The following is a 27,803-nucleotide window of genomic DNA, read 5'->3' on the forward strand; positions in this document are numbered from 1 at the left end:
CCCCAAATCCGGCACAGCATCCACAGCCTAATCATTGCACTGTCAGCGCCAGCAGAGCTGACTTCAAAGGAATCCGCATGGGGCGAGCCTCGTATTGGCAAAATAAATCAAACCAATCTGTCATATTTCCTTCTGAACGAGTGTAAAACTACCCCTGCCCTATATACTCTAACGTGACCTATTTTCTCTACAGCTATTCATTATCAGTAACATAGCCTCCCTGGCTTAGCGCCTGTGACAAGTGTGATCAGTGACTGGGTAGGGCAGTGGCTGTAGGTGTGCCCATCTGGACAAACTCTGCAACATTGTTCTATTACAGCGTCTAAACCACAGCTGGAGCGTTGGCGCGCAGTGGTTAGCACGCTGCACTGTGAACCAGAGGTCGCAACCGGGTACCTGATACCCGTACCCTACCCGATACCCGGCTACCCGTACCCGGCCGGGTACGGGTACCCGTTTGCGACCCTGGTGCGGCCGGGTACGGGTAGGCCGTGAGTCACTGGTGAGTCACCGTTTGTCACTCATTTCCCAACGTCTTGTCTCTTCTCACAATTCAAGTTCCTAGAATCAACCCACCCGCGCCTGCAACATGGCTTCATCCCAGAGGTCGCAATCGGGTACCCGTACCCGTACCCGACCCGATACCCGGCCGGGTACGGGTAGGGTACGGGTACAGGTACCCGTTTTCGACCCTGGTGCGGCCGGGTACGGGTACGGGTAAGGAATCAAAACCCGTTTGCGACCTCTGCCTGTGAACCCCGGGAGGCCTGAGGTCGATTCCAGGCCAAGGCTATCGGAAAGTGGAGAGTATTATCTGAACTGGACCTGTGCACTATCACCAACCAGCCTGACCACTGTGGTGAAGTATGTTAATGTCTCTAATTGTGGAAGGGCCTCCACGAGAGGGAGCTTGAGAGGGCCCCTCGGGAGGGTATTTAGCCGAAGATTTTACAAATTCAAAATGTGTGTCCCCCCCAAATAGAATGTCTACTTTGGCCCCCCAAGGAGCCAGCACCACCGCTGAATCGAAAATATTTTCCAACATTCCCCACCCCCATTCCCACCACATTCAAAAGTCATTGTACAAAGGCGTGGCCCTGCAATGCCCCGCTCACGCCACTGCTGGCAGAAGGACGTCCACTAGAGGGAGCAAGAGAGAGCTCCCATCTAGTAGCTGCTTTGTCTTACCCTTGGTCACTGGCCAGGCAACTTGGAAGAGGTGTGAGTACCCACACTTTACCCCACCACGCGTAACCTGCCGATCGATGGGAGGGGGGGGAAGGATTTATTAAACCCGCTCCGTTTTTTCGACTTCCTCGCCGGGTGATGGAATTGAACTGGCGACCCACCGTCGCGGACCACTGTGGCAGCGTCCCATGAACGCCGGGGCTGTACGTGTGTAGTGTAATAGCGCCGGCTGGTGGACGGCATCTGCAACTGTGGCGGACAGAAAGTGCACACGCCGGGGAGCGTGTGCACGGGTGTGTTGGCAGGGCAGAGGAACTAGGGCAAGGGTCACGGAAAATCCCATCTAGAGGCAACTGGAGCCTGCTGGCGGGTTTCAGAAGGGAGGCGTGGTCAGGGCGGAGCCAGGCCGCGCTGGGAGCATAAAAGGAGTCGAGAGTGGGGGGCTCGAGGCTGCCGGTTCTGGGAGTGGACTCGTCTCGTCGTCGCCATCGTCGCTAAACGTCTTCACTAGATATTGTGCTGCCAGATAGTAGTTGGCTGTCTCAGTCAACGCCGTCAGTGTTAGACGGCCGGTGTTGTGTACAGGCGAAGCGACTGTGGAGAGTGTCTAGACGAGACCGTGAATGTTATTAAATAAAAAAGGTGCCTCCTTCAAACCTCGTCTCCTAATCACTGACACTACACGCGTGTTGAATCCTGCCCCGTGTGTACATTGATTTGGCTCCTGAGTCGTGAAGTCAGCGTGAATCGGCTGTGTGACGTCGTTTAAGAACTCACAAGTCCAGACAAACAAAATAAACGACGTTAATACATTTAAAAATCTTTTATTATTATTATTCCACACAGTTAACATCACACTGCAATGGCTATTTTGATTGCTATCCAGTCCATTTTGTGTTCCTTAAAGAAGCAAAACGAAACCCACGACAACCTTGTAGTTATGATCGCCCGCCACAAAACAAAAAAAACGATCAGCAACAATATTAATATCAATAACAACAATCGTGAGGTTGATGAACTATCCACCTGCGGATTTGCACAGCGTACGACTGTAGAACGGCTGTGTTTAATAGCACCATGGTTTGCGCCACCCTCCCGCGCTCTTCTTTGGGCTGGTCGGCTCGGCAAGTACAAAGCGCCGTGCCCCACACAAGTAGTGGCGGGTCGGTGGTGGCCGCGAGGCATCGGCCAAAAGCCCTGGGGTGTCCCCAAAACAGCTGAGCGGGCCACGAACTCGTGAAACGAAGCATCGGTCAGTCACCCAAAAATCAGCTCAACATCCAAATGAACATGGCAAGGTAATCAGCGTTAATGCGCCCATTGATGTATCTCGTCGCTATCGTGCCCTAACATCGTATACTGTCTCGTGTCCGCTTCTCTGTCGTTCCACTGCATCTCCATCTCATCTGTGCGCGTGTGTGTAAGCTGAACATCTTTCACACCATACGTGGCCAACGGTGCGACTGTAATCGGAGGTGCAGGGGAAGGACAACAAACGTAACACATTCTATCTCTTGTCAATGTCTCTTCTGTTCTGGACCCCATCCACCTCTTCCCAAATTTGTTTTCAAATTTCCACTTCGGGCACCCAGCGGTAGACAACTGGGGGCCTGCGAAGTCATCGCTGTCACTTGACCAGTGTGTCACACGTGCCACTGGGAAACAACCAACTGCGCTGGTTGTCCTGCACCTCCAGAATGTGGAGGGGAACGGAGGGATGTGTTGGTGACACACGACGCGGGGAAAACGGATGGGAGACTGGGGGAAAACCGCTTTTCAGAAAAGTGATCTCGCCGTGTGCCTCGAGCCTCTATTGATACAGCAAAAAGTAACAGCGCGCGGAAGAGAGTTTGTACCGACCCAAGTAAGTGTTGGAACTGCGGCGGGGCCCATTTATCATAACAACACAGCGATGTAACTACGTGCCGCGTGCAATAGCTCATTTTAATTGGATCTGTGTTGTGTGTGCTCACTTCGCAGCGGCGATCAAAGCGATTAAATCCGAGTAGAACAGACCGATCGTTCAAGTGTGTTTTCTTTCAAAAGCCGTGTCGAAATTTAGTGCATTTTTGCTTTTAAAACAGCTGCTGAAGGTATAATTGTGTTGTACAGTATTTCTGATGAACCTAAAAACGTCCGTTATTAGCACTTAAAATGAGCCATTAAATCGGGCCTTGTGAAGCAAAATAAAATAAAAATGTTGATAGATATTCATTTCAGTAATGCGATAAACTCTAAATCTGTAACTATAGCTCGTTATTTATTTCCATGATAACATCTTAACCGTCCGTAGGAGTCCTAATTACAGAAGCAAACGGACAAGATAAATTATAATATAACATAGGTGATGTCTTCGTAGTGAATGGCTTAGACTTTTATATACACAAGGCTTGACACGTTTGCATGCCAATATGATCATATTCCCAACGTTCCAAATGAGGTCGTATACAATTTGCTCTTGGTGTCAGAGTAGGGGAAGCCAGATGCTGCCGAGTGACTGATTATAATATGGCTCGCGCTCTCATCATATCGCCAGCGTCTGGGGCAAATCATGCCCCTGCACGTAATTAAATGTATGCAGGGCAGTCGCATGCCAGAATGACCTCTGTCATTGACAACAGCTCCACAGTCTTGACTTAAAGTTTTCCTGACTGCAGGAATTCATATTCTTTGGGTCTTTCTGTAAAGTCACGCAGATAGGTTCAAAGAAAAGAACAAAAAAACTACTTAGAGATTGCGGCTCTGCGATCTGCCATTAACATGCTCATCTCTCACATTAACATAGCCACCTCAGCGCGCTCGCAGTGGAGGCCGCTCAACGATCTTACATTAACATGCTAATCTCTCACATTAACATAGCCACCTCAACGCGCTCGCAGTGGAGGCCGCTCAACGATCTTACATTAACATGCTCATCTCTCACATTAACCTAGCCACCTCAGCGCGCTCGCCGTGGAGGCCGCTCAACGATCTTACATTAACATGCTAATCTCTCACATTAACATAGCCACCTCAGCGCGCTCGCAGTTGGAGGCCGCTCAACGATCTTACATTAACATGCAAATTCTTACCTGGCAGCCCTTTGATTGGTGGAAAACCAACCACCGTCACGGTCGCTGCCCACCACTTACATTAACATTAGCTGCCCCGCCCATGCTGCTGACATTTGGGCTACGCCCATTTCAAACCTCTACAAAAACGGTTTGCCTTTAGAAGCTAACCCCCTTTTCCTGATGACGGCCGCTTGTGTTGCGATCGAAACGTCAGTTTTTTTGTTATTTTCGTTGAACTATATCTACGTGACTTTACCGAAAGACGCAAAGAACAGCTCCACAATCAGACATGGCGTGGATGTTGGTTGCCAGTAGCCAAATGGTCACTTGACGCTCACGTGGTTTTGAGGTTTTGTGCAAGTGTGTGTCTGGGTGCATGCGTGTGTGTAGGCACATGTGTGTACGTGTGTGAGGTGGAGTGTGGTGAGCGGATAGTGTAGCTGTTAGCGTGCTGCGCTACGAACCTGACGACCCGGGTTTGATTCCCACTCACGGCCGACGACCAGTGACGATCATCTGAACTGGTCCTGGATCTCCCCTAGGTCGACTCAGGCTCAAATGAGTACCTGATGCGATGTGTGAACATCATCGCCAGGAGACAATGGCGACCGGGCGTGGTGTTGACCACCCACCCCCTCGTGTGCCGTGCCAGCCTTTATAGATGCTCGCGAAACAGCACTTGCCTCAACAGGTCTGCTAAGGCTATATGGGGAATCTTTGTCTCTGTTTTTTTAGGTGGTGAGTGGTGGTGCAGCGTCGAGTGAGCGCACTGCGCTACGAATCCGATTCCCACTCACAGCCAAGATCGCTGACAAATATCTGCACCAGTCATGGGCCTCCCCTAGGTCGACTCAGCCTTAAGTGTGTGTGTGGGCGACACATACGGTCGGGTGTGAGACTGGCTACACCTCCCCTCATGTAATATGTCAGTCTTAATAGGTGCTTACCAATAGCACTTGCCCCAACAATCTGAACGAGAATGAGTTATCGAGGGGATGAGTGTGTGTGTGTGATTTGTAGGTGTGTGTGCGTGCGTGCGGACGAGTGGTGAGTGGCGCACGACCTCACATCGTCTCTTTACAAGACCAGCGGCTACCTGGAGGGTTTCCAAACACATCGCTGATGTTATTTTTTTACGACTCGCTTCGTTTTATATAAAGTTTTTTTTTCACCCAGGAGCCACGTGGCTATGCGCGGAGTCGTGCGTTCCGTGGTGTGTCGGGGGGGAAAGGGGGGGTTGGTGCACCGGTCTGTCAGCTACTCTGCGAGGTTCATGCCGCTTCCAGGACTGGCGTAATGACCCAGATGAGCTCACCAAGCGATCCAACACGTGTTTAGTAAACAATTCCAGACAACGGGCGCGGGACGGCGGCGGTGTAGATTTTTTTTTTACTTGGCGCGCAGTTATATAACTCTTCGTGCGCTACAACTCCACCACGCGTACCTCGATGGGGGGGGCGATGGGAAATGAACGACTCTCCGACGGGATTTTTTTGGGCTTGTGCCGCGCGTTGCTCGGGGCACGGTGTGAGACGTTCCGCTCCGCCGGCTTCTTCAGGAACTCGACGAAACTGGAAGAGGCTCCCGGAGCATTGTAAGCGGAACGTCGGGCACCGTGCCGAACAGCGCGCGGACCGATCCCGAAAACCCACCGACGGGCCAGACAGCACGAGCGTGAGAACACACACGCAGCGCGCGTAACGAAAGTAGAATTTGGAAAACGTACCAAAAAAAACTCGTGCATGAGATCGCTTTGTGGGTCTCCGTGGAGCCATGCTTCACCACTGCTGCTGGCGCTGCTCGGTTGCAGCTCAGTGTGAGTGTGTGTTGGGGGGCGGCGGTGGGGATGGGCGGGGGGGGGGGGCGTTTCTAGAAGTTGCCCGGGACTGGAACGCCGCACTCGTACCACCCGACGTAATACCTCCCGGCGCCGATCTGCCCAAACTCCACGGGCTCCTGCCTGTACCTCCTGTAGTAACCTGCGGTGAGGATGAGAGAGAGAGAGAGAGTCAACGAACCGCATGGCTGGCAACCATAAATCCGTCCGTTTTCAACCTGGATACCGTGCGGGAGAAATTTCAAAATGAGCACGGGCAACATCGTCGCCACGTCGCGGCGACAAAGACACACTCGTACACAATATGTAACAAATGCCGCACTTAGACCGCGTTGGCCAGAGGTGTGGCTGTGTGGCGTCTTTGTATTGTGGCCGAAGTAAGGCCCAAGTGGAAGGGGTGCTGGTCGTGGAGACCAGTGGTCTTGATTAGGGAGGCCGTCATACAAAAAACGTTTGAGAACCACGGCCTTAAGAAATTATCTTGGGCGCCACGCTGACGAGATGTTAACTACCTCGCCTGGTGTACAGGAGGTCGTAGGATCAAGCCCGACCCTGACGCCTGTTGTATATCCGGAGATTGCGTGTCTCTCTCACCGTGGTCGCGTGGATTTCTTCTCTGGGGTCTCCAGTTTTTGCCTCCACATTTTTTAAAACGTGCGTTTAGAGCATTTGGCTGCACTACATTTCCACTAGAAAAGCCACTTCGTTCGGCTATCATTTGTGGCCAGGTTGCATCTGAAAAAGTTATACAGTATCGCTCAGGGTGCCTTACTTGGTAAACTAAAAAAAATAGTTTCGTTTCTTGGACACAACTAATCTCGTCAGCTGTGATGGAAATCCATCGTTTATTAAGTTGACCATGAATGTGGCCTATTTTCGTGCAGGGCACCAGGGGAGAGGAGGCCTCGAGATAGCGCCGAGGAATGTGGCAACGGGGTCCAACTCACGAATATGGGGCGCAGAGAACAGAGAGAGAGAGAGGGAGATTAAACTTGGCCTGCCTCACAGATGAATGAGTGCACGCTGCTGTCTTCTATGGTAGAAAATCAGCCACAAGAATCATTGCATCATTGAAGTAAGAATCATTGAAGAATCATTGAAGTAAAAAATATATCGTGATTTGAAGCTTTCGTGACTGCAGGAATCCATACTCTTTGGTTCCTTCGGTAAAGTCACGTAAGAAAGAACCAAAGAGTATAAAAAATATAGAAACGTTTAAATGTAAAATATATATTTTTAAGTAAAAATAAAAAAATCTATATTCATTGAAGTAAACATAATCCAAAATTACTCTTTGGTTCTTTCGGTAAAGTCACGTATAAAGAAAAAATAATAAACTAAATACTAGCATACGACATTTCGATTTAGCATTCTCAGGAAGAACGTAATCAACCAGGTAGGGTGTTGACTGTTATGTTATCCGACTCTCTGTTGTATTACATTACATTTCTAAGTATACTAGATTTGTGTTTCTATTTAATTTATACCTGATGATGATTGCTTGTGTTGCAATCGAAACGTCATATGCTAGTTTTTAGTTTATTATTTTCTCTTTATACGTGACTTTATCGAAAGAACCAACGAGTAATTCCTGCAGTCACGAAAGCTCCAAATTAAGTATAATCCAAAATGATCAGTACAAGAAAAAAGACAAGGACGTTTAGTGACTCGGCAACTGAAAAATAAACAAACGACATACAGACGCGCGCACACATTTGCAGTACACTTGCACGTACATTTTTTTTTTACGCAGCAGCGTACGAAATGTCCATAAAAAATAACGTGAAGATCGTTTCCAACGGGCCCGCACGTAGCCCGACTGTTTTACAGTCTTGTCGCGCCATCTGTATCCGAGTGTTTATTGTTGTTGATTCTGCATTGGGACTGTTAGGTGTAGGTTTTTACGGCCGATGTAAATCTCAATCGAGGGCACGGCGTTATTCTCTCCAGCCTCTCTCCCCCTTCTTCCCTGCCCTTCCGCGGCCGACCCAACGAGTGCAACAAAAAAAACAGGGAGAAAAAATTGAAGGAAGAAGCAAGAGAGAGGGAAGACAGAGAGAGAGAGAGAGACAGAAGGATTGGGGGGGGGGGGTCTGCATGCAAACATATGGCGGAGATTCGGGCATAAATCTGGTGAGCGCGACACGAATTCTTCACGTCCAGACATCAAAGGGGTCGCAAGGAGGGTTCTGCAATGTCGATAACATTAGACGCGCCATCGAACCGCTGCCCGTCAACGCGCATTGGCTCATGGCACTGCGGGCACGGTGGCCGAAGAACGGGGCCGTGAATTCCCACGGACACAAACGATTCCCTGTGTTGCGCGAAAACAAAATTGCAAAGGGAAAGCCGCCGTTGATGTTGTTTTTTTATTTTATTTCGTGGATAAATATTCGCGTGCGCGCGTCGGTCGGCGTGATTTGGTGCGATCTTAAATTAGCCCGCGGGCAGTCCACCGAAAAAAATTATGCGCATATCCGTATTCTTAATATCGGCGTTAATCACTGCGAACACTGTCGTAGGCAAACAATATTTGTGGGTGCCGAAGTGAAGGAAAAACGAGGTGCTGTAAATTGCTTGCAGAAAGCTTTGTGAATTTTCTACCAGCTGTTTCGCGACCACCAGCCGAGGTCCCAACTTTATATGCTTCAGTCTCCGCATGGGAATCGCTGCACTTACGAACCGAGAGTTTTATTGTTCCTGTGTCAAACAATTAACCCTCAACATCCTGCGCTTAATCAATAAGCACCGACACTTCTCCTTGCCAGCCGAAGGAATCCTTTCGGGACTTCATTCACAAAATAAGTGTGTCGTAAAATAAAAGAATAAAAAAATAAAGCGTTCAGATTTGTCATCCATAATGATTGTGAAGATGATGATGATGATGTTGGTTGATGGTGGTGATGATAAAAAGGTAAGGTCAAAGGTCATCACAACCAATGCTAAAAGTGCCGTTGACTTTAGAACAATGTTCATATGTGTGTGCGTGCACATGTAGATGTGTGTATGTGCATGTGTACATGCATAGGGTGTGTGTACATCTTTTGGGAGCGGTGGCGCAACGGTTAGCGTGCTGCACTACGAACCCAGCGACATGAGTTCAATTGCCGCTCACGAGCAACGGTTATCTGATCAGGTCCTGGGCCTCCCCTAGGTCGACTCAGCCTGGAATGAGTGCCTGGTATGGTGTGTAAGCATCGCTACTGGGGAGACAAAAACAGTCGGACGTGGTGCTGGCCTCCTACCCCCTCGTGTACCATTCTGTCCTTCAGGGGCGCTCACTAATAGCACTTGCCACACCAGTCTGCGAAACGCTATATGGGTGGTGGCCTTTGTTTTTTTTTTGTCACAATTGCCTACCTATATAGGAGTGTTTGTACATGTGTGTACGTGTGTGAGTCCGTAAGTGTGTACGTATGTGTACTCGTGCATCCATGCATGTGTATTCGTGTGTGTGTACGTACGTGCATACATAATATGTTGATACGTTCACACACAAGGCTCATTGCAGTGTGTCAAACATTAACACTGGGAACATGAAGTGCGGCCGGTCGTGGTGTTAGCCACACCACACCTCTCGTGTGTGCCATGTTGGTCTTTCATAGATGCTCCCCTAACAGAAGTTGCTCCAACAGTCTGCTAAGGCTACACGGGGGAACTTTGTCTTTGCCGTGGACATGTGCGCACCACACACACACACGTGTACACATGTGTGCGCGCGCAGTTCCCGTACCGGGTATGATGGACAGCGTATCGGCTGGCGGGCGTGGCCCAGTCTTGCCCTCCAGATACGAATCCACGAACTGGCAGTGGTCCTCTCCTTTTCCGTCCTCATCTCCGATCCCGTAGTACATTCCTGGACAAGCACAGCACTCGCTGAGGGGGTCTCTGGCCAACGAACGGGACGTGCCTGTTGGGGCGGGTCGTAGTCGGCGCACGGGACTTTCCATTGCAGAGGTCAGGGGCAGTCCATAAATGACGTCACGCGATTTTGGACGATTATTGACCCCCCCCCCCCTCTTCGTCACACGGCGTCACAAAAAGTCAGACCCCCCCTCTCAAATATGACGTCACAAAGCTCTGCCCCCCCCCCCCCCAAAAAATATATTTTAAAAATCCTTCAAATCGCTTTAAACTATTGTCATTGTAGTGCGTATTTAATGTGGCGCTGCACTCTGATGTTGTAGGAGACAACATTTATTAAAAAGTCTATTTAATCAAGTAGAACGCGTTGCCTATATTTATTTAAAGTTGCGCATTTTGATGTGACGTCACATTTCTCAAACCCCCCCCCCCGTCACACATCGTCACAAATGTCTCCCCCCCTCCCCCAGGTGCGTGACGTCATTTATGGACGGCCCCTCATTAGCTTCGGTTTGTTTCTCCCGGCGCGGCAGACGAAACAATCCTAAATCCCTCTGCCCGCCCAGCGCTATGAATGGGCACGCCGCAGTCAGCTGGCCGGCAGTTCGCTTTGGTTGTTCCAGCGAAGTGTGGGCACTGCCACCATCTTCCAGGACATCCACCCAGCGTGGAAGCGTAGGCCAAAGTAACCCTCTCTACACAGCGTCTCTCTCTCTCTCGAGTGTGTGTCGGTTGGTGAAGGCGGTAGGACCACGACTGGCTCAGACATCACTGCTCCACCGCACCTCCGATTAGGACGGTTGGCGACGTAGGGTGCGAAAGAAGTTCAACCATACGCACAGTGCATGCACTCGCCACGGATTAGAGTGGCTCTCGGGAGAGATCTCTCTCTCACTCTCGTGGAGGCACTTTTGACAGCAGTGGCATGAAACTATAAACTATTTTTTTTATTTTACCAGGTAAGGCTCACTGAGCTATACGGTTCTTTTTCAGATGCGACCTGGCCACAAATGATAGCCCCATGAAGTGGCTCATCACGCGGAAAATTTATAGCCGCCAAATACTCGAAACGCACGTTGTTTCTAAATGTGGAGGGAAAAACTCAGAGGACCGAGGGCAAAAATCCACGCGACCACAGGGGAGAGAACACACAAACTCTGAACATACAGCAGGCGTCAAGGTGTGGATCGAACCCACGACCTCCTGCATACCAGGCGAGGTAGTTAACATCTCCTAGCCACCGTGGCATGAGGAAGCAACTTTAGGCGAAACAGTGCCTACCGGTGAGCGAGTCGCTCAGGAAGATTTTGTAGCGCAGGGAATTGCAGAGGATGACGCCAACGAACTTGCGGTAACGCGTGCGCTTGACGTACTGGCGACCTTTGCACTCCGTGTCGATCGCGTGGTAGCGGAACGAGAAGGGGACCCAGATGGGCTCCCCACCTTCACGCGAAAAAAAAGAAAACAAAAGCAAAGATCCCCCGCATAGCCTTCAACAGACCGTCGGGGCCAAGTGCCGTTGGCGAGCACCGATTGAGGGCTGGCACGGTACACGAGGTTAGTGAGTGGTCAGCACCACACCTGGCTGCCCCTTTGCCTCACCATTGATGATATTTACACACCAAACCAGGCACTCGCTTCAAGCTGAATGGACATAGGCACACACAAAGGCAAAGATCTCCCGTATAGCTTGCGCAGACTGTAGGGGCAAAGTGCTGTTAGCGAGCACCTATAAAGGACCGGCACAGCACACGAGAGGGTGGGTGGCCAACACCACACCCGGCCGCCTTTGTCTCCCTAGTGTTGATATTTTCACACCACACCAGGTACTAATTTGAGGCTGAGTCGACCTAAGGAAAGCCAAGCACCAGTTCAAATAATCGTCACTGGTATTGGCTGTGAGCGGGAATCGAACTCGGGTCGTCAGGTTTGTAGCGCAGCGTGCTAACCGCTACACTACCGCACACACGCATGCATACATACCTGCATACGCGTGTATATGCACACATAAACAAGCTTATGTTTGAGCAGCAATTTCCATTCATTTTTCGCTCGTGGATTATTTGACGATGGTTTGTCGTCTTTAAAAACCGCGCAGATTAATGTTTTTTTGTGTTTATGGTTCCGGTCAAAAGGAATCGGTCGATTGAAAATCAACAAGAACATAATCGCCTGTATATATTGGACGGGTTTACGTGTTTATTTTAACGTACATAAGCGCAGAGGCGGCACTGGTTGGCAGAGGTGATATACGACCTCTACACACAAAGAGGCAATTGAACCCATACTTGTGTATGCCTGCAGAGGCTCAGATATAAATATTTTTCGTATCAAATTGGTAAAGGAGTTGGAGCAACGCCACGAGTTGATACGTTTATATATGCAGCGCCGTATACGTGTGTGTGTAGTGCAGCGGTTAGCGCGCTGCGCTACAAACCCAGCGATACAAATTCGATTCCCGCTGACGGCTAACAACCAGTGATTATTATCTGAATCAGTCATGGGCCTCGCCTACGTCGACTCAGCCTCAAATCAGTACCTGGTGGCGATGTGCAAACATCGCCACTGGGGAGACAAAGGCGGCCGGGCGTGGTGCTGGCCACCCACCCCCCTCGTGTGCCGTGCCGGCCTTCAGAGGTGCTCGCTAAACAGCACCTCTGGTGCGATGTTTACATGTTTACATCGCACCAGGTACTAATTTGAGGCTGAGTCGACGTAGGGGAGGCCCAAGACCAGTTCAGATAATCGTCACCGGTGTTGACCGCTCAGGTCGCCGGGTTCGTAGTGCAGCGCAGTGCTGGCCGCTACACCACCGCTCCCCACACACACACACACGCGGTGTCCTAATTGCGCCCTGCTTGGCGCATGCACCACTTAAGTGAAGTGTCAACGCAAATAAAATAAATCGAATACAGGAATAGATATTCCAATAAATGCCTGTGCCCTGCCAATGATGTGCGCGCTGATTTGATAGTTGTCAGGATTCCAAACGGACAGATAGATTGCTTATGACAGTCCATTGCCACGGAGGGTGAGAATGCTCTATCAGAATAGCGAGTATTGCCCTAGACCTGATATAAATTAACATTTATAATAATTCACAGTCAATCCACGGCTGAAATCATGCCTTAATATTCCACGTCAGTCACGGGAGTTGTTTGGCCATACTTCACCACACGGGTCAGCATGATTTAGCGAAGGGAGATTTCCAGGACTGGGTCAGGACATTACTCGTTACTGATGTTATCCGTGGCCGGGAATTGAACTCGGTTTAACCAGCATCCCGAAGTGCAGTGCGCTAGCCACAGCACCACCACTCCACCTTCCATCATTTATAAAAACCGTATCAGCGTGGTGAGACATTCATTCAGCAGTGGATTGACAAAGGGCTGCAAGTAAAACATAATAATCTTAACCACAATGGGCAGTCACCTGGCGATAAAAAACAACACGTAAACATCGTTCTTGCTTCCTCCAAACAAAACAAAAATAAATCACTGCATCGTGTTTCGATGTCCCCCCCCCCCCCCGCGCTGTTTCGCCATTTGCAGTTTGGCGTTGCGGAGAGAACGGAGTGGCGTGGCGCATGAAGAGCTGAGCTCACAGAGCAGGGGACTGCATCCTGAGCGACAGCCCCATTACCGTGCCTATTGCGCACACTACCCACAGCTGTCACGGTTGAGGCACGAGGTCCAGCCGCAACATCCCAGCAGCGTCACACGAACGAAGACATCCAACGCCCGTTGTTTGCAACGCCGCAGGGAACGGGTTCTGTTAGCGAGCGCCTATTCGGGACACAGCACGAACCGGGTGGCGGTGAGGACAAACGGGCCACACCGCCTTTGTCTCCCCTGTGCTGATGCTCGCACGCAACACCGGTCTACTCATATTTAAGGCCGAGTCAACCTTCGGGGAGGCCCAGGACTCGTTCAGATGTTCGTTGCAGGGTGTCGGCTGCGAGCGGGTATTCCAACTCAGACCCACAGGGCTCATAACGCGGCGGCGCTTAGCGCTAAGCGCTAATCACAAGCGCTCACTAAAGCACACATAGCGTACCATCCTAAACACACATTCATCTAATTCGACCCACAATCTACACGCACACACACACGCGGGCACACACGCGTTTAAATGTCACTCGTGGCCAGAAGAAATGATTCCTTTCAACCGTAAAATAAAAACTGAAAACCACTTTCTTATTATTTTTATATAAATACTCTGTATAAGTAGTAGATTCGGATGCTAGCACATCATAAACCAAGTTCATCCACTGAAACGGTCCCCCCCCCCCCCACAACACGCGCGATAAATCGTTTCATCCGAAAAATGCACGCCCTTTCTCAAAAGGAGCTTTCTTTCCTGAGAAACATTGGCAGGGTTTTTTCATTATCTCCTAGGGGGATGTGCATTCGCCTATCTTTGAAATGTTGAGCTCATTTTTATTCTAAGGAGGTGGGAGCGGGAGTGGAATTACCATTTTTAAATCATCGAAAGCCACTGGCAGACGAGCGGACTTTGAAAAATAATAAATGCCCCAAAGTTTACCTTGTTGTCATGCGGCAACCGAGGTCTCGGGACAACAACAAAAGCCGGCTGACTGAAAAATAAAAAATCACCGTGCCTCAACGTGCGCCAAAAGCTTCATTCAATAGGCCGCAAGAACGGGAGGCTCGGCTTGATGCCTCTCCATGCACACTGCCTCAATGCCGTGGCCTATTTCGAGTTGCAGGATTTAGGACAAGAATTCGTGGGTTTCCTGAGGAAGTGAAGTCGAGTGAAAATTTGCCACCGAAAAGCTTTGCCCCCGATTGAGACGCAACGGAGATTAATTCGATGCTCTGGTTTAAATGTCCACGCGCAATATTCACTGGTTTCCAAATGCTAAATCATTCATAATGTTTAATAACAATGCTAATGTTTTCATCAGGGAACTCTCAATGAGTCTCAAGACAATTTTTTTTCAGGAGAGTTCTACTACATACAGATGGTTTGGCTAATCCTATTAATGGGTGTCTGACTTCGTACGGGAAGAACCCGGATTACCCCGATATAAACCACACATCATGGGGAATAACACTTAAATCTCCACGCATATAGATTACAGAATTCATTTGGGTTCTGCCACCTCTGCGCCATGTCGCAGCCCAAAAGCCTGCAGGTCCTAATCCCAGGCAATCTCCTATCCAAGTACAAACCAGGCTTAAACCTGCTAAGCTTCTAAGATCTCACAAGATCGAGTGCATTCAGGGTGGTAAGAGCCCCTTCTATATAACACTTTTGTTAAAATGTTGAAGGCGATGCCTTAAGTAAGTGACAATATTAGGCATGGAGCAAAATCCACAATTGTACTGGACTATACTGCATTGTTGATGCTCCCAATCTTCACCAACCGCACTGACCAGCGTGGTGGATGTTGGTCAAATATTTCCCCATGACCCGCATGATTTTGGCAATTGACAAAAGATCGGGGACATGTATTTAGCATGTGGGCACACTTTAAACTCACAGTGCATAACGGTAATGCCAAAGTCGAATGAGAGAGTACATTTTCGCTTGGTCACCTATTGTTTTATAGGAATAATGACAAGCTCTACTCAATGGGAGGTCGCACCTTCTCTGCTGCTGCTTCCACGTCTGAAACCCTATCCCCCCCCACCCAGCCGTCCATGCTGCCGACTCCCCGCCCCTGTTAAAGTCCAGGCTCAAGAACTGCCTCTCCTCCTCTGCCTGTGACTGACAACTTACTTTAAAACATATATACGTAAATACATTCCATATGCATGTCTCATGGTTTTTGTATACCATCTGGAGATGCGGGGTTGCATTTAGACACCGGCTATGATAAAAAATAAAACTGCGAATTCTATCGTAAAGCCAATATATGTTTTGATAGCGACATTGAAATGGTAACTTACCAGGTGCCCGCACCACAAGAAGGGGGTTTTCTGAAAATACAAAAAAACAAAACCATATACACGCGGCAATGAAACACAGATGAATAACATCTCTTGCCAATTGGGACATCTAAATTGGGAAAATTGAAATGAAAGAAATATGCACGTACTATGTGGCGCAAATATGCAACAGATTTAGAAAGAAAAAAAATGAAAGAAAACAAAGAGATCCAGCCAATATTTGCCCCGAGACATCATCATGGCATTCGCACGCAGATATTAAACAGCACCTGGCTGACTTTTCAATAAAGAATAACCTGGCACTTGGCCACGTAAGTTGGCTTTATGCAGCCGCTCGTAATCCCAGTCGTGCTTTCTGAGTTGGGATGTTTGGTCAATGTCCGTTACACTGTTATGACTCGTTAGCTAAGGGAGGGATTTGATGAAACTGCAGAAAAAAACCCATGGCAGGGCAAGGGGGTGAACGTGGACACTGCACACAGAAAGGCGGCCCGAATCAGGAATCGAACGCAGGTCCATTTTGCTGTGAGGCACCAGTCATGCAACTTCACTGGGGGGCCACTGGCCTGAGGGGGGGGGGGGGAGGACCCAATCCCCAGGCTACCAAGAGATGGGGAAGTTGGATGAACGCCAACTGTGCTGCTCCACCTCTACCGTGCACAAAACGTTCAAGACCGTGCGACTATAGCCACCATGCTTTTGGCTGACACTACAAACACTGGCGTGTAAAACGACGGGCCATCATCTGCGCTCTGTGCATCGAGGCCCTGGGCTGAGAAGTCCAATAGGCCATCATCTGCGCTCGGTGCATCGAGGCCTTGTGCTGTGTCATCCAATGGACCATCATCTGTGCACGGTGCATTGAGGCCCTGGGCTGTGACGTCCAATCAACTATCATCTGTGCTTGGTGCATTGAGGCCTTGTGCTGTGACGTCCAATCGACCATCATCTGTGCTTGGTGCATCGAGGCCTTGTGCTGTGCCATCCAATGGACCATCATCTGTGCTTGGTGCATTGAGGCCTTGTGCTGTGACGTCCAATAGGCCATCATCTGTTCTTGGTGCATTGAGGCCTTGTGCTGTGCCATCCAATGGACCATCATCTGTGCTTGGTGCATCGAGGCCTTGTGCTGTGCCATCCAATGGACCATCATCTGTGCACGGTGCATTGAGGCCCTGGGCTGTGACGTCCAATCAACTATCATCTGTGCTTGGTGCATTGAGGCCTTGTGCTGTGACGTCCAATCGACCATCATCTGTGCTTGGTGCATTGAGGCCTTGTGTTGTGACGTCCAATGGACCATCATCTGTGCTTGGTGCATTGAGGCCTTGTGCTGTGCCATCCAATGGACCATCATCTGTGCTTGGTGCATCGAGGCCTTGTGCTGTGCCATCCAATGGACCATCATCTGCACTCGGTGCATCGAGGCCCTGGGCTGAGAAGTCCAATAGGCCATCATTTGTGCTCGGTTCATCGAGGCCCTGGGCTGTGACGTCCAATAGGCCATCATCTGTGCTCGGTGCACTGAGGCCTTGTGCTGTGACGTCCAATGGACCATCATCTGCACTCGGTGCATTGAGGCCTTGTGTTGTGACGTCCAATGGACCATCATCTGTGCTTGGTGCATTGAGGCCTTGTGCTGTGCCATCCAATGGACCATCATCTGTGCTTGGTGCATCGAGGCCTTGTGCTGTGCCATCCAATGGACCATCATCTGTGCACGGTGCATTGAGGCCCTGGGCTGTGACGTCCAATCAACTATCATCTGTGCTTGGTGCATTGAGGCCTTGTGCTGTGACGTCCAATCGACCATCATCTGTGCTTGGTGCATTGAGGCCTTGTGTTGTGACGTCCAATGGACCATCATCTGTGCTTGGTGCATTGAGGCCTTGTGCTGTGCCATCCAATGGACCATCATCTGTGCTTGGTGCATCGAGGCCTTGTGCTGTGCCATCCAATGGACCATCATCTGTGCTTGGTGCATTGAGGCCTTGTGCTGTGACGTCCAATAGGCCATCATCTGTTCTTGGTGCATTGAGGCCTTGTGCTGTGCCATCCAATGGACCATCATCTGTGCTTGGTGCATTGAGGCCTTGTGCTGTGCCATCCAATGGACCATCATCTGCGCTCGGTGCATTGAGGCCTTGTGCTGTGACGTCCAATAGGCCATCATCTGTGCTCGGTGCATTGAGGCCCTGGGCTGGGACGTCGTCTCACCTGATTCCGTGATGAAGGAGAGCTGCTCGGTCGATGGCCCAACACCCAGCTTGTTCTTCACCTGCACCTTAAAGTAGTACCTGTTAGGGAGGGGCGCGACACGTTTAGATGCGGCACTGCAGTGTCTCGGCGGGGTGATGAAATGGCCTCTTCGCACTCCTCTTGTGCTGCTGTCAGCACCCCTCTCTGGGGACGTGGCTTAGTCCATCGTAAGGAGGAAGGAGGTGGGAGACACACGAAGTTATGTGGTTGCGGTGCTGGATGCCCTGCGCTCCAAACCCTGTTACCCGAGTTCAATTCCCAGCTGCGGCTCATGTCGGTGCAAAGTGGTATCTGAAACAGTCCTGGGCGTTAGACTAAAACAATTTTTTATTTTACCAGGTAAGGCCCACTGAGCTATACAGCTCTTTCTTAGAAGCGACCTGGCCACAAATGATAGCTCAACGAAGTGGCCTATCACGTGGAAATGTATAGCAGCCACATACTCTAAATGCATGTTGATTCTAAATGTGGAGGGAAAAACCGTAGGACCTGGATAAAAATGCACGCGACCACGGGGAGAACATGCAAACTCCAAATATGTAGGCGTCAGGGCCAGGATTTAACCCACTACATCCTGCATACCAGGCCAAGTAGATAACATCCTGCCGCCGTGTGTATTATTCTTTGTTTTTTTCAATAAAGTCACGTAAATAGAAAAATAATAATAAATTTTTTATTGAATACAAATAATAAAAATAATAAATAATAAAAGTTTTAAGTCAAAATGTAACCGTGTGTATTCTCACCACCAGGTCAACTCAAGTGTTGAATGAGTGCCTGGTGAGGTGTGTAAACGTCAGTACTGCGGAGACAACGCTAGATGGATGTTGTGCTGGCTACACCATTCCCTCGTGTGTGCCATGCTGGCCTTAATAGGTGCTCGCAAACAACACTTGCCTCAACTGTCTGGATCTTTGTCTTTGCGTGTACGTGCATGTGTGTTCCGGTCTTAATAGGTTGCTCCATCACAGACGACGGTGCCCCAACCCTTCTGTCAAGGCTACAAGGGGTCTGGGTGGGGGAGATTCCCCTATTGTTTCTGCGCGGTTGCTTTCCATGCCTGGTGTTGGCCTTGAGGTTCTCAATGGGCGCGTGCTTGTCAACCACAGACTTGGTCTCCCACTTGTTCTGCAGGATGTCCTCCAGAGTGGCCGAATGGATGAGATACCCTGCGGCAAGAAAGTGCACGAGTGAGCATCGGCATCAATGTGCCCTTTGAGTCGTCGTACCACATGGGCTTCACGTGACTCAAGTTCAAGTTCATTTATTTGGTGTAGCCCTGTGAGCCATTCAGCACTTGAATCGGGTGCAACCGCAACAAACAAAAAACAAAAACACGAACCAAAAACATCTTACAGTGAATATGTGACTGAGTGCAAACAGAAAATCCAAGAAAAGACAGCAAAATATTGCAGAAAAAGCACCGTACACCAACGATGTGTGCAAAAATCCCAGTGGGATGCAAGTCAAACAAAAACAATCACAAGACAACTTAGATTAAGGCCATCAGTCTAACTCTGTACTACAACAAACAAACATGGCCAAACCAAAAAACTTTTCGAAAATCACCAAAATAAAGCCATAAAAGCAATGAACCAGTGGTCATAGGAACTGTGACCGAATTTTCACAATTAACGACGTAAACAACATGTACTACCAAACTCTGCAGCCATAGCTGGCTGCATGAGTCACTCCACAACAGTAGGAGCATCAGTCGGAGTATCAACCTTTTACAGGTAGGAACAATATGTTCCACACTGCCCACCAGGGATTTTTTGTCTGTCTGTCTGTCGTGCATAAATAAATATATAATAGTAACAGCTCTTTGATTGGTGGAGACCTTCTGCCGGGTACGGAGAGGGGAGGTGCCTAAAGGAGGAAGGTCAGGGGAGGGGCCTAAGGGAGGGGGGGGCAGAGGAGTGGCCTAAGAGAGGGGGGGTCAGGGGAGGGGCCTATGGGAGGGGGGTCAGGGGAGGGGGGGTGTAAGGGGAGGGGCCTAAGCAAGGGGGAGGGGCCGATAGTTAAGGGGGCTGGCTACCTGGCCGGCTGCCTGGCTACGTCAAGTCAAGTTATCTTGTACACAGGTAGGAACAACAGGTTCCACACTGCCCACCAGGGATTATTTGTCTGTCGTGCATATGTCTGTCGTGCACGAATGCGCTGTCCAACCAAGTTCCTACCTGCCCGCTCCGAAGGAACGTGTTTCAATGCACCTTTAAGATCGGCACACTAAATCAAAACACAGATCATACAGACTCCGGGCAGCCACCAGAGGCGCCGCCAATTCACCGCAACGTCACGGACAGAATCGCTTCTCGAATCGTCAATGTGAAATTTGCGGCGATCGATGGAGTGTTGTGGATCGTTTGGGCCGGTGCAGCTTAGCTTCTGATATCTCATGAGATCAGGAACAGTCAGGGTGATGTGGGTGGTTTGCAGGAATTTTAAACGTAATGTTGTTCCACAAATAAACATGAAACAAACATTATTAATGCCATGATTTCATGCCCCTAGCAGGCATTTGATGTGATTGGTGAAATCCCGATTTCATCGCCTACTGCTCTAATATTATTTGCCAGATGCACCACTTTTGGATAAAATAGTTTTTTTTTTAAACATTCCGGGTGGCTTTTGTTGATGACTTCCAGCGAAGAAAAGTGATGTCACAGCTGTCCTGACTGCTGTGGGCCCGTCTCAAACATCTGCGCTTCCAATAAATAAAGTTTTTTTTATTTGCACTAAGGTCACATGTTGGCTTCCTGTGCAACCCAACGGTTCACGTGCAGCAGATTTGCAAGACTGAAAAAAAACAACTTGAGAAATGTTCCCATATTTTTAAGCAAAACAATGCCTCTTCTTGGTTTCAAACAAAGTCATCGCCATCATCATCATCACAATTGGTCGCGGTCAATCCACTGCTGGATGAAGGTCTTTCCTGTATTTAAACGTATGTAAAAATGTTGAACTTCTTTCGGACCGTACGTAGCCAACCGTGCTAATCGGAGGTGCACGGTGAAGGACAACAAACTGAACACAAAAAAAACACGTCTAAAGAAATTCACTTTCAATCTACAACGATCCACCCAGCACCTGCATGCGAACTGATTTCATTGCCCCATCTCCTCGGTGGGCTACCTCTTAGACGCGTTCCATGCCTTGGCTGCCACTCCGTTACTATGCTTGGCCATCGGCCATCGACCCTTTCTAGCCATGACATGTCCTGCCCAAGTCCCACTCACTTTTCTCTACTGTCTCGCTTGGTATCAGAGGTCGCAACCGGGTACCCGATACCCGTACCCTACCTGATACCCGGCTACCCGTACCCGGCCGGGTACGGGTACGGGTAGCCATTTGCAACCCTGGTGCGGCCGGGTACGGGTACGGGTAAGAAATCAAAACCCGTTTGCGACCTCTGCTTGGTATACAGGAGGTCGTAGGTTCATTCCCGACCCTTGACGACTGTATATTTGCGCCTGTTTGCGTGTCTCTCTCTCTCTCTCCCTGTAGTCGCGTGGAGTTTTCTTCATGTCCTCCGTTTTCCCCCTCCACGTTCAGAAACGTGCGTTGAAGAGTATTTGGCTGATATAAATTTCTACGTGATAGACCACTTCGTTGGGCTGTCATTTGTAGCGAGGACGCTTCTGAAAAGAGCTCTATAGCTCAGTGGTCCTTAACTAGCAAAATAAAATAAAAATCGTAACGGTTTGAATGATGCTACTAACCAGCACGCATTCTGTAACCCATGTGTTCCTCTTTCGGGCTCTCAATTTAAAACATTTATTCAAGTCAACATGTTTCTGTCTTCACCTGAGCTTTCTTCCATGCCTCAATGGAAACTGCTGCATTTTTCACAGAGTAAGATTCAACTTAAAAAAAAAAGTTCTTATAGATCTCTGGGCAGGAGTAACTATTGTTCGAGATATTTCGGCCCTTCATGTCATAAATAACTGAATTGTGTGATTGAAATATGTATCAGTTGGTTAATTAATGAATTGCCAGGAATGCACGTGATCTCGTCAGTCAGATGTTACTGCCTTCGGAATTACTGCATGAGAGGTGCGGTATGAATAATTAGTGATGATTAATTATCAGATCTCGGAAGCTAAGCATGTTTTGAGCCTGGATAGTGTTTGGATGGGCGACCAACGCGATTAAAACAGACGCAATGGAGAAAACTCCACCGTTGTACTGTACTGACCTCCAACATCTATGCTATCTTGCCATTACCAACCCGCAATGACCAGCGTGGTGAAGTGACATCAAATAGCCAACATGATCCCCATGGCATGAGGAGGCCCTCATCCAGCAGTGGATGGGGCCGTACACGCACACGTGACCTTCTTCTACCAGTATAGATCTGGAGTCGCAAACTATACATCATTGTCGATGTTGTACATCTGAGAAGACCGCTGCTGGCAAGAACAAATGATCAGAGAGCTGACAGCACTCGTGACTGCTGGGCGACTATTCACGTGTTATAGTCAGTGAGATGGCTATTGCTTCTTATGTCATGACGAGTAACTCATGACTGCTGGCTGGTTGGTTGGTTGGATGGCAGCGAGTACTGTTAGCTAGCTGGATGGTTAGGTCATAGCTAGTAGCTAGTTGGATGGTTAGGTGACAGCTGATACGAGTAGTTAACTGGTTCGTTAGGTCATAGCGAATATTAGCAGCTAACTGTATGGTTAGATCATAGCGAGTACTGTTAGCTAGCTGGATGGTTAGGTCATAGCGTGTACTTGTGCTCAATCCATCAGAATCGGAATATTTATGTACACTGGAGGAATATTACGAGCTATAAAGATTTTTTTTTTTGCACAGATGTTCAGCTGCCGGCTTAGGAAGAAAACGAGCGTCGCCGCCACCGCCACCCTCGCAGGCCGCTCGCAGGGAACGCGACTTACACGATGCGCTCAGACTTTTTGTTGGGGGATTCCTTGATTTTTTCCAACGCGTGTAGTTATAAGCAACGCAGCGGTTTGAACGAGCCCTTACATCAGGGGTGGGGAACGTCCGGCCCGCGGGCCGTATAAGGCCTCGCGAAATCATTTGGTCTCTGGCCCTGCCAAGGCAACCGCAGGCGGGACTCGAAATTCAATAAATCTCGGAGCAAACCTGGAAAAGCAGTTGCGAGTAGCAACATCATCAATACCAGCTAACACCACACGCATCGCCAAAGAGAAGCAGTTCCAGCCATCGCATTAGGGGTGAGTTAATAATGTTTGACCAAATATACGGGCTAATTTTTAAGTTGATAATTTTGTATGGCTGGCGAATGATGTTATAAATATCCAAATGGCCCTTGGCAGAAAAAAGGTTCCCCACCCCTGCCTACGTTAATTCCAAACACGCGTGAACCCCACTCGAGGTGGGTGTTGTCTTGTGACCCTAACGGTAATTTCTCACGGCATTGCGGGAGCCTCCTCAATATTGTGGCTGCTTTTGTTGCTTCCGAGTGAAACAACGGATTGATTTATAATTCAGAATTTTTATTTTGGAGCGCAGGGAGAATCCGATGAGCTGTGAAGCTCTTTTTCACACATCTCCAGTGTGTGGGCGGCTCAATTGAACGCCTTCGTAATCAGGGACAATTGCAATGCAGCACTGCGTTACAATGAACACTCAGTGGGCTCCAAGTCATTTGTCATTATCGGCACCTTCAGCAACTTCCACGTGGCGGAATTAATCCTGGGGACGCCTCTTCTTCTTCTTCTTTCTTGGCATGACATTGACAACAACAGCCAGGAGGAGGTCAGTGCGTGTGTTCGTGAGCACGCTGGAGATGTTACAACTTTTCTGATGAATCCGGAAAAATTTAAAATCGAGCATATTCTTGACACGCCGTTTAATCCGAAAAACGTGTTTCGTTTCAGATCGATGCAAAAAGAATATCACGTCCCATTGCCCATGTTTCCTGCCAAACGTGGTGATGTCCACTATTGCTATCACAAATAAATGTTCAACGATTGCGTAATGCAATCGTTGAACATCCAAACAAGTAAAAAAAAATCCAAGCATTTGATATCAGTTATTTTTTGTTATCCAAAAAACATCCCTTGAGCATGTGTTTCTGAGCGACGAGTGATTCTGCAGACCTCTGAGACATTTGCCTGCCCTTTGATTGCCGCTGATAAGACGAGTGAGCAGAAGAAGACACTTTCTCGAAGACCCAAATATATGGAGTGTCGCGTTGTACGGAGCGTTGTGTTGTCTGCGGCAGACACCTGGTCTCTGAGAATGGGAGACTGCAAGGTCTTGCGACGTGGGTTTTTTAAATCCTTTATATTAAGTTCGCGTGCTTGCTTGCTTGCGTGCTTGCTTAGGACCGTGCAAATCTTTCGGTCGTTTTTTAACCCACTTCCCGTGACCCAATCGAGCTGACATTTTCCACACAGACTCGTTGTGCTAGACAATTAATGTTCGTGAAAAAAAATTCCCAAAATGTTACACTTTTTAGGCAAAAAAAAATATTTTACATATATTCAAAATAACTCATTCTTGGCTTTGGCTGAACGTCACAGTATAAGAGCCCAGAGTGTAACCCCTCCACAGGCCGTGGCGAAGTAGCGCAGTTGGTAGCGCTCTCGCTTCCCATGCCAAAGGTCGTGGGATCGATCCCTGCGTCCTCCACAAGCGAATATATTTTTTAATCCTTTATATTAAGTTCGCTGCCACGCATATAAAGGATTTATAGTGAAAAACTTTGTTTTTACGGGTTATACTTATTTCGGGTCGAATTGAGAAAATCGAGTTGGATGGATGGGGAGAGAGTTCAGTTCAGTTCATTTATTAGGTATAGCCCTGTGAGCCATTCGGCTCTTGAATCGGGTGCAACCGCAACAAACAACAACATGAAGAAGAAACATCTTCAAGTAATTACGTGCAACAGATAGAGAGTACTAATGAAGTCCTCGAGCAGGTAAGGGAGAAGCCTTAATTAAGACGATCAAAAAACAGGTAACACGTGGATCGGGCATATATTCAGCATAAGAATATTTATTTATACCGGAGGAATCAGATGAGCTATAAAGCTCTTTTTCACAGATGTCCAAGGTGAAAGCTTGAATGGATTTATGTTGAACTTTATTGCACCATACGTAGCTAACCGTGCTAATTGGAGGGAGGTTCTGCAAGGAAATACGCTGATGATAACGCTGATGCTGCAATGTGATAATGCTGTGTGATGATGACGATGATGGTAATCCAGAAATATGTGAATTGGAAAAATTCTCAGGGGTGAAAGCTTGATGAAGGTAGTTCTGGAAAAGTTGAGGATGTTAGGAAAGATGCTAAGGGGCAGAAAATGATCTGCTGTTTAACAACTTGAAGGAACGGGCTGACGCGGTGGAACAAAGGAGAGAGCTCAAGATCGGACAGGGCGAAGGAGTGAGTTTGAGCCAAAGACACTGACACATGGGCACAGAATCAAATAAGAAAAAGAAGACATTGATTTACGTCCCTCCATCATCCTCAATATATTGGAATTCATATGCTCAAGATCGGACAGGGCGAAGGAGTGAGTCTGAGCCAAAGACACTGCCACTGGGCACAGACTCAAGGAAGAAGAAGACATTGATTTACGTCCCTCCATCATCCTCAAAATATTGTAATTCATATGCTCAAAATCGGATAGGGCGAAGGAGTGAGTCTGAGCCACTGGGCACAGAATCAAGGAAGAAGAAGACCCTCCGTTGCGTCCCTCCATCGTACTCGATGTAGAGAAACGCGTAAATGCGCGGTGAACACCTCGCAATGTCCTCTCCAACGACGCGAACGCTCCCCTGTGCCCTCCCGGTTTGCCAAGACACCCTCCCTGTTCAGAATTCCTGACGCTGCCTCCACCGTCGGTGCCGGCTGTAAGCAACCACCTCCCTGATGTTCTGGGCCATGCAGAAAGTCGTTTTCTAGTGGCCCTTGCAAAACACTTTGCCTCTGGTGGGACGTTGGAATAATAGTGGAACATATCAACTTTCTTTTTTTAAATACACATATGGGCGGCTGGACATATGGACCGTCGCGAAAACTATTTGGGGAGCAGGCAGCCTTTTTTTATTATTAAACAAGGGAGAAGCTCTGACCACGACAAGCAGCTTGTCATCAATCATCATCAGCCATCATCTATCTACTGCTGGAGAATGACCCCCCCCCCCAGTCGACACCCCCCACCCTCTCGCCCCCCTAAAGCTGTCGTCATGTCTCGCGGTCCAGCAATGCAACGGTCCTCCGAGCTCCCGCACACGAGCTGATGTCATCGCTCCGTATAAATTAGCACGAGGCCGAGCCTTTGTGGACTATGCAAAGGCAAGTTTGGCTCAGTGGGGATCGATGCAGTCATCCAAGCAGCTCTCACGAACCCAGACCCAAAAGAAATATTCAGTTGCAACGCCTCACTTGTCAAACGAAGAGGCTGCTTTGCACCAAACTTGTCATGAAGAGGCGAAATCCGTCGCAATATCACACTGGTTTTGTACATTTTTTCTCTACCACGCACCTCCGTGAAAACATCTATAACATTTTTGACACAAAATACGAAGATACCCGCCTGTGAGTTATAACCCTGAAGGCAGCGATTGCTGATTCGCGGAGTGTGATGTTGATCAAGTTTAGAGATCCAGCTTTGAGCTTCTTTGTTGTTAGCAACTTGCTTGATCGGTCTTACCCTGAGAACGTTGGTTGCAAATGCTGAATCGGTCAACCCGGAAAAGTTGCTGGAAACTGCTTAATTGGGTTTACCCTGAGAAGTTCATGGCAACTACTTAATGGGTTTTAGCATGAGAAGTTCATGGCAACTGCTTAATGGGTTTTACCCTGAGAAGTTCATGGCAACTACTTAATGGGTTTTAGCATGAGAAGTTCATGGCAACTGCTTAATGGATTTTACCCTGAGAAGTTCATGGCAACTACTTAATGGGTTTTACCATGAGAAGTTCATGGCAACTGCTTAATGGGTTTTACCATGAGAAGTTCATGGCAACTGCTTAATGGATTTTACCCTGAGAAGTTCATGGCAACTACTTAATGGGTTTTACCATGATAAGTTCATGGCAACTGCTTAATGGGTTTTACCCTGAGAAGTTCATGGCAACTGCTTAATGGATTTTACCCTGAGAAGTTCATGGCAACTGCTTAATGGGTTTTACCCTGAGAAGTTCATGGCAACTGCTTAATGGGTTTTACCATGAGAAGTTCATGGCAACTACTTAATGGGTTTTACCATGAGAAGTTCATGGCAACTACTTAATGGGTTTTACCATGAGAAGTTCATGGCAACTGCTTAATGGATTTTACCCTGAGAAGTTCATGGCAACTACTTAATGGGTTTTACCCTGAGAAGTTGCTTGAAACTGCTTAATTGGTTAATGAACCGATACGTGTGGACTCAGTGGCGATATTAAATGTGCTCTCCAAGAAACCACCACCATCATCAGCCACGATCAATCGGCTGCTGGAAGACGGCCACCCGAAGCCGTTGCCATCTGTCAAGGCCCTACAATGTACCACGATCCGCCTGGCACCTGCACATGAGCTGCTTTCACCGCTCCATCTCCTCAGCGGACGTCCGCTCTGGAACTGCACCGCGATACTGGACTGTCGCCCATCATCGTCGTCCCATCTAGACAACTTGGTGACGTTTTTTGTTGTTGTTAAATGTATGCGCCAAAGTAGCAGGTACCTCCTGAAAACAAG

At 48.6% G+C, this 27,803-nt stretch overlaps 1 protein-coding gene across 5 annotated transcripts in view; it reads right to left on the reverse strand.

Annotated features, from left to right (window-relative positions):
* Nucleotides 1–4,938: 4,938 nt before the first annotated feature.
* The window catches only part of LOC133351823 (fibronectin type III domain-containing protein 1-like), a 79,703-nt gene continuing 56,838 nt past the window's right edge, over nt 4,939–27,803 (reverse strand). For all 5 annotated transcript variants that reach the window (XM_061567412.1, XM_061567403.1, XM_061567385.1 and 2 more), the window contains 6 exons: nt 19,177–19,285; nt 18,075–18,154; nt 15,858–15,887; nt 11,224–11,385; nt 9,812–9,934; nt 4,939–6,220 (listed from right to left, as the gene is read on the reverse strand). In XM_061567412.1, the coding sequence (XP_061423396.1) occupies nt 6,111–6,220; nt 9,812–9,934; nt 11,224–11,385; nt 15,858–15,887; nt 18,075–18,154; nt 19,177–19,285 (614 nt within the window). In that variant the 3' untranslated portion in view covers nt 4,939–6,110. The remainder of the gene's footprint in view (nt 6,221–9,811; nt 9,935–11,223; nt 11,386–15,857; nt 15,888–18,074; nt 18,155–19,176; nt 19,286–27,803) is intronic.

This window comes from Lethenteron reissneri, chromosome 5, assembly GCF_015708825.2.
Source record: "Lethenteron reissneri isolate LAM-NWPU_2019-01 chromosome 5, ASM1570882v1, whole genome shotgun sequence".
Taxonomy (NCBI): domain Eukaryota; kingdom Metazoa; phylum Chordata; class Hyperoartia; order Petromyzontiformes; family Petromyzontidae; genus Lethenteron; species Lethenteron reissneri.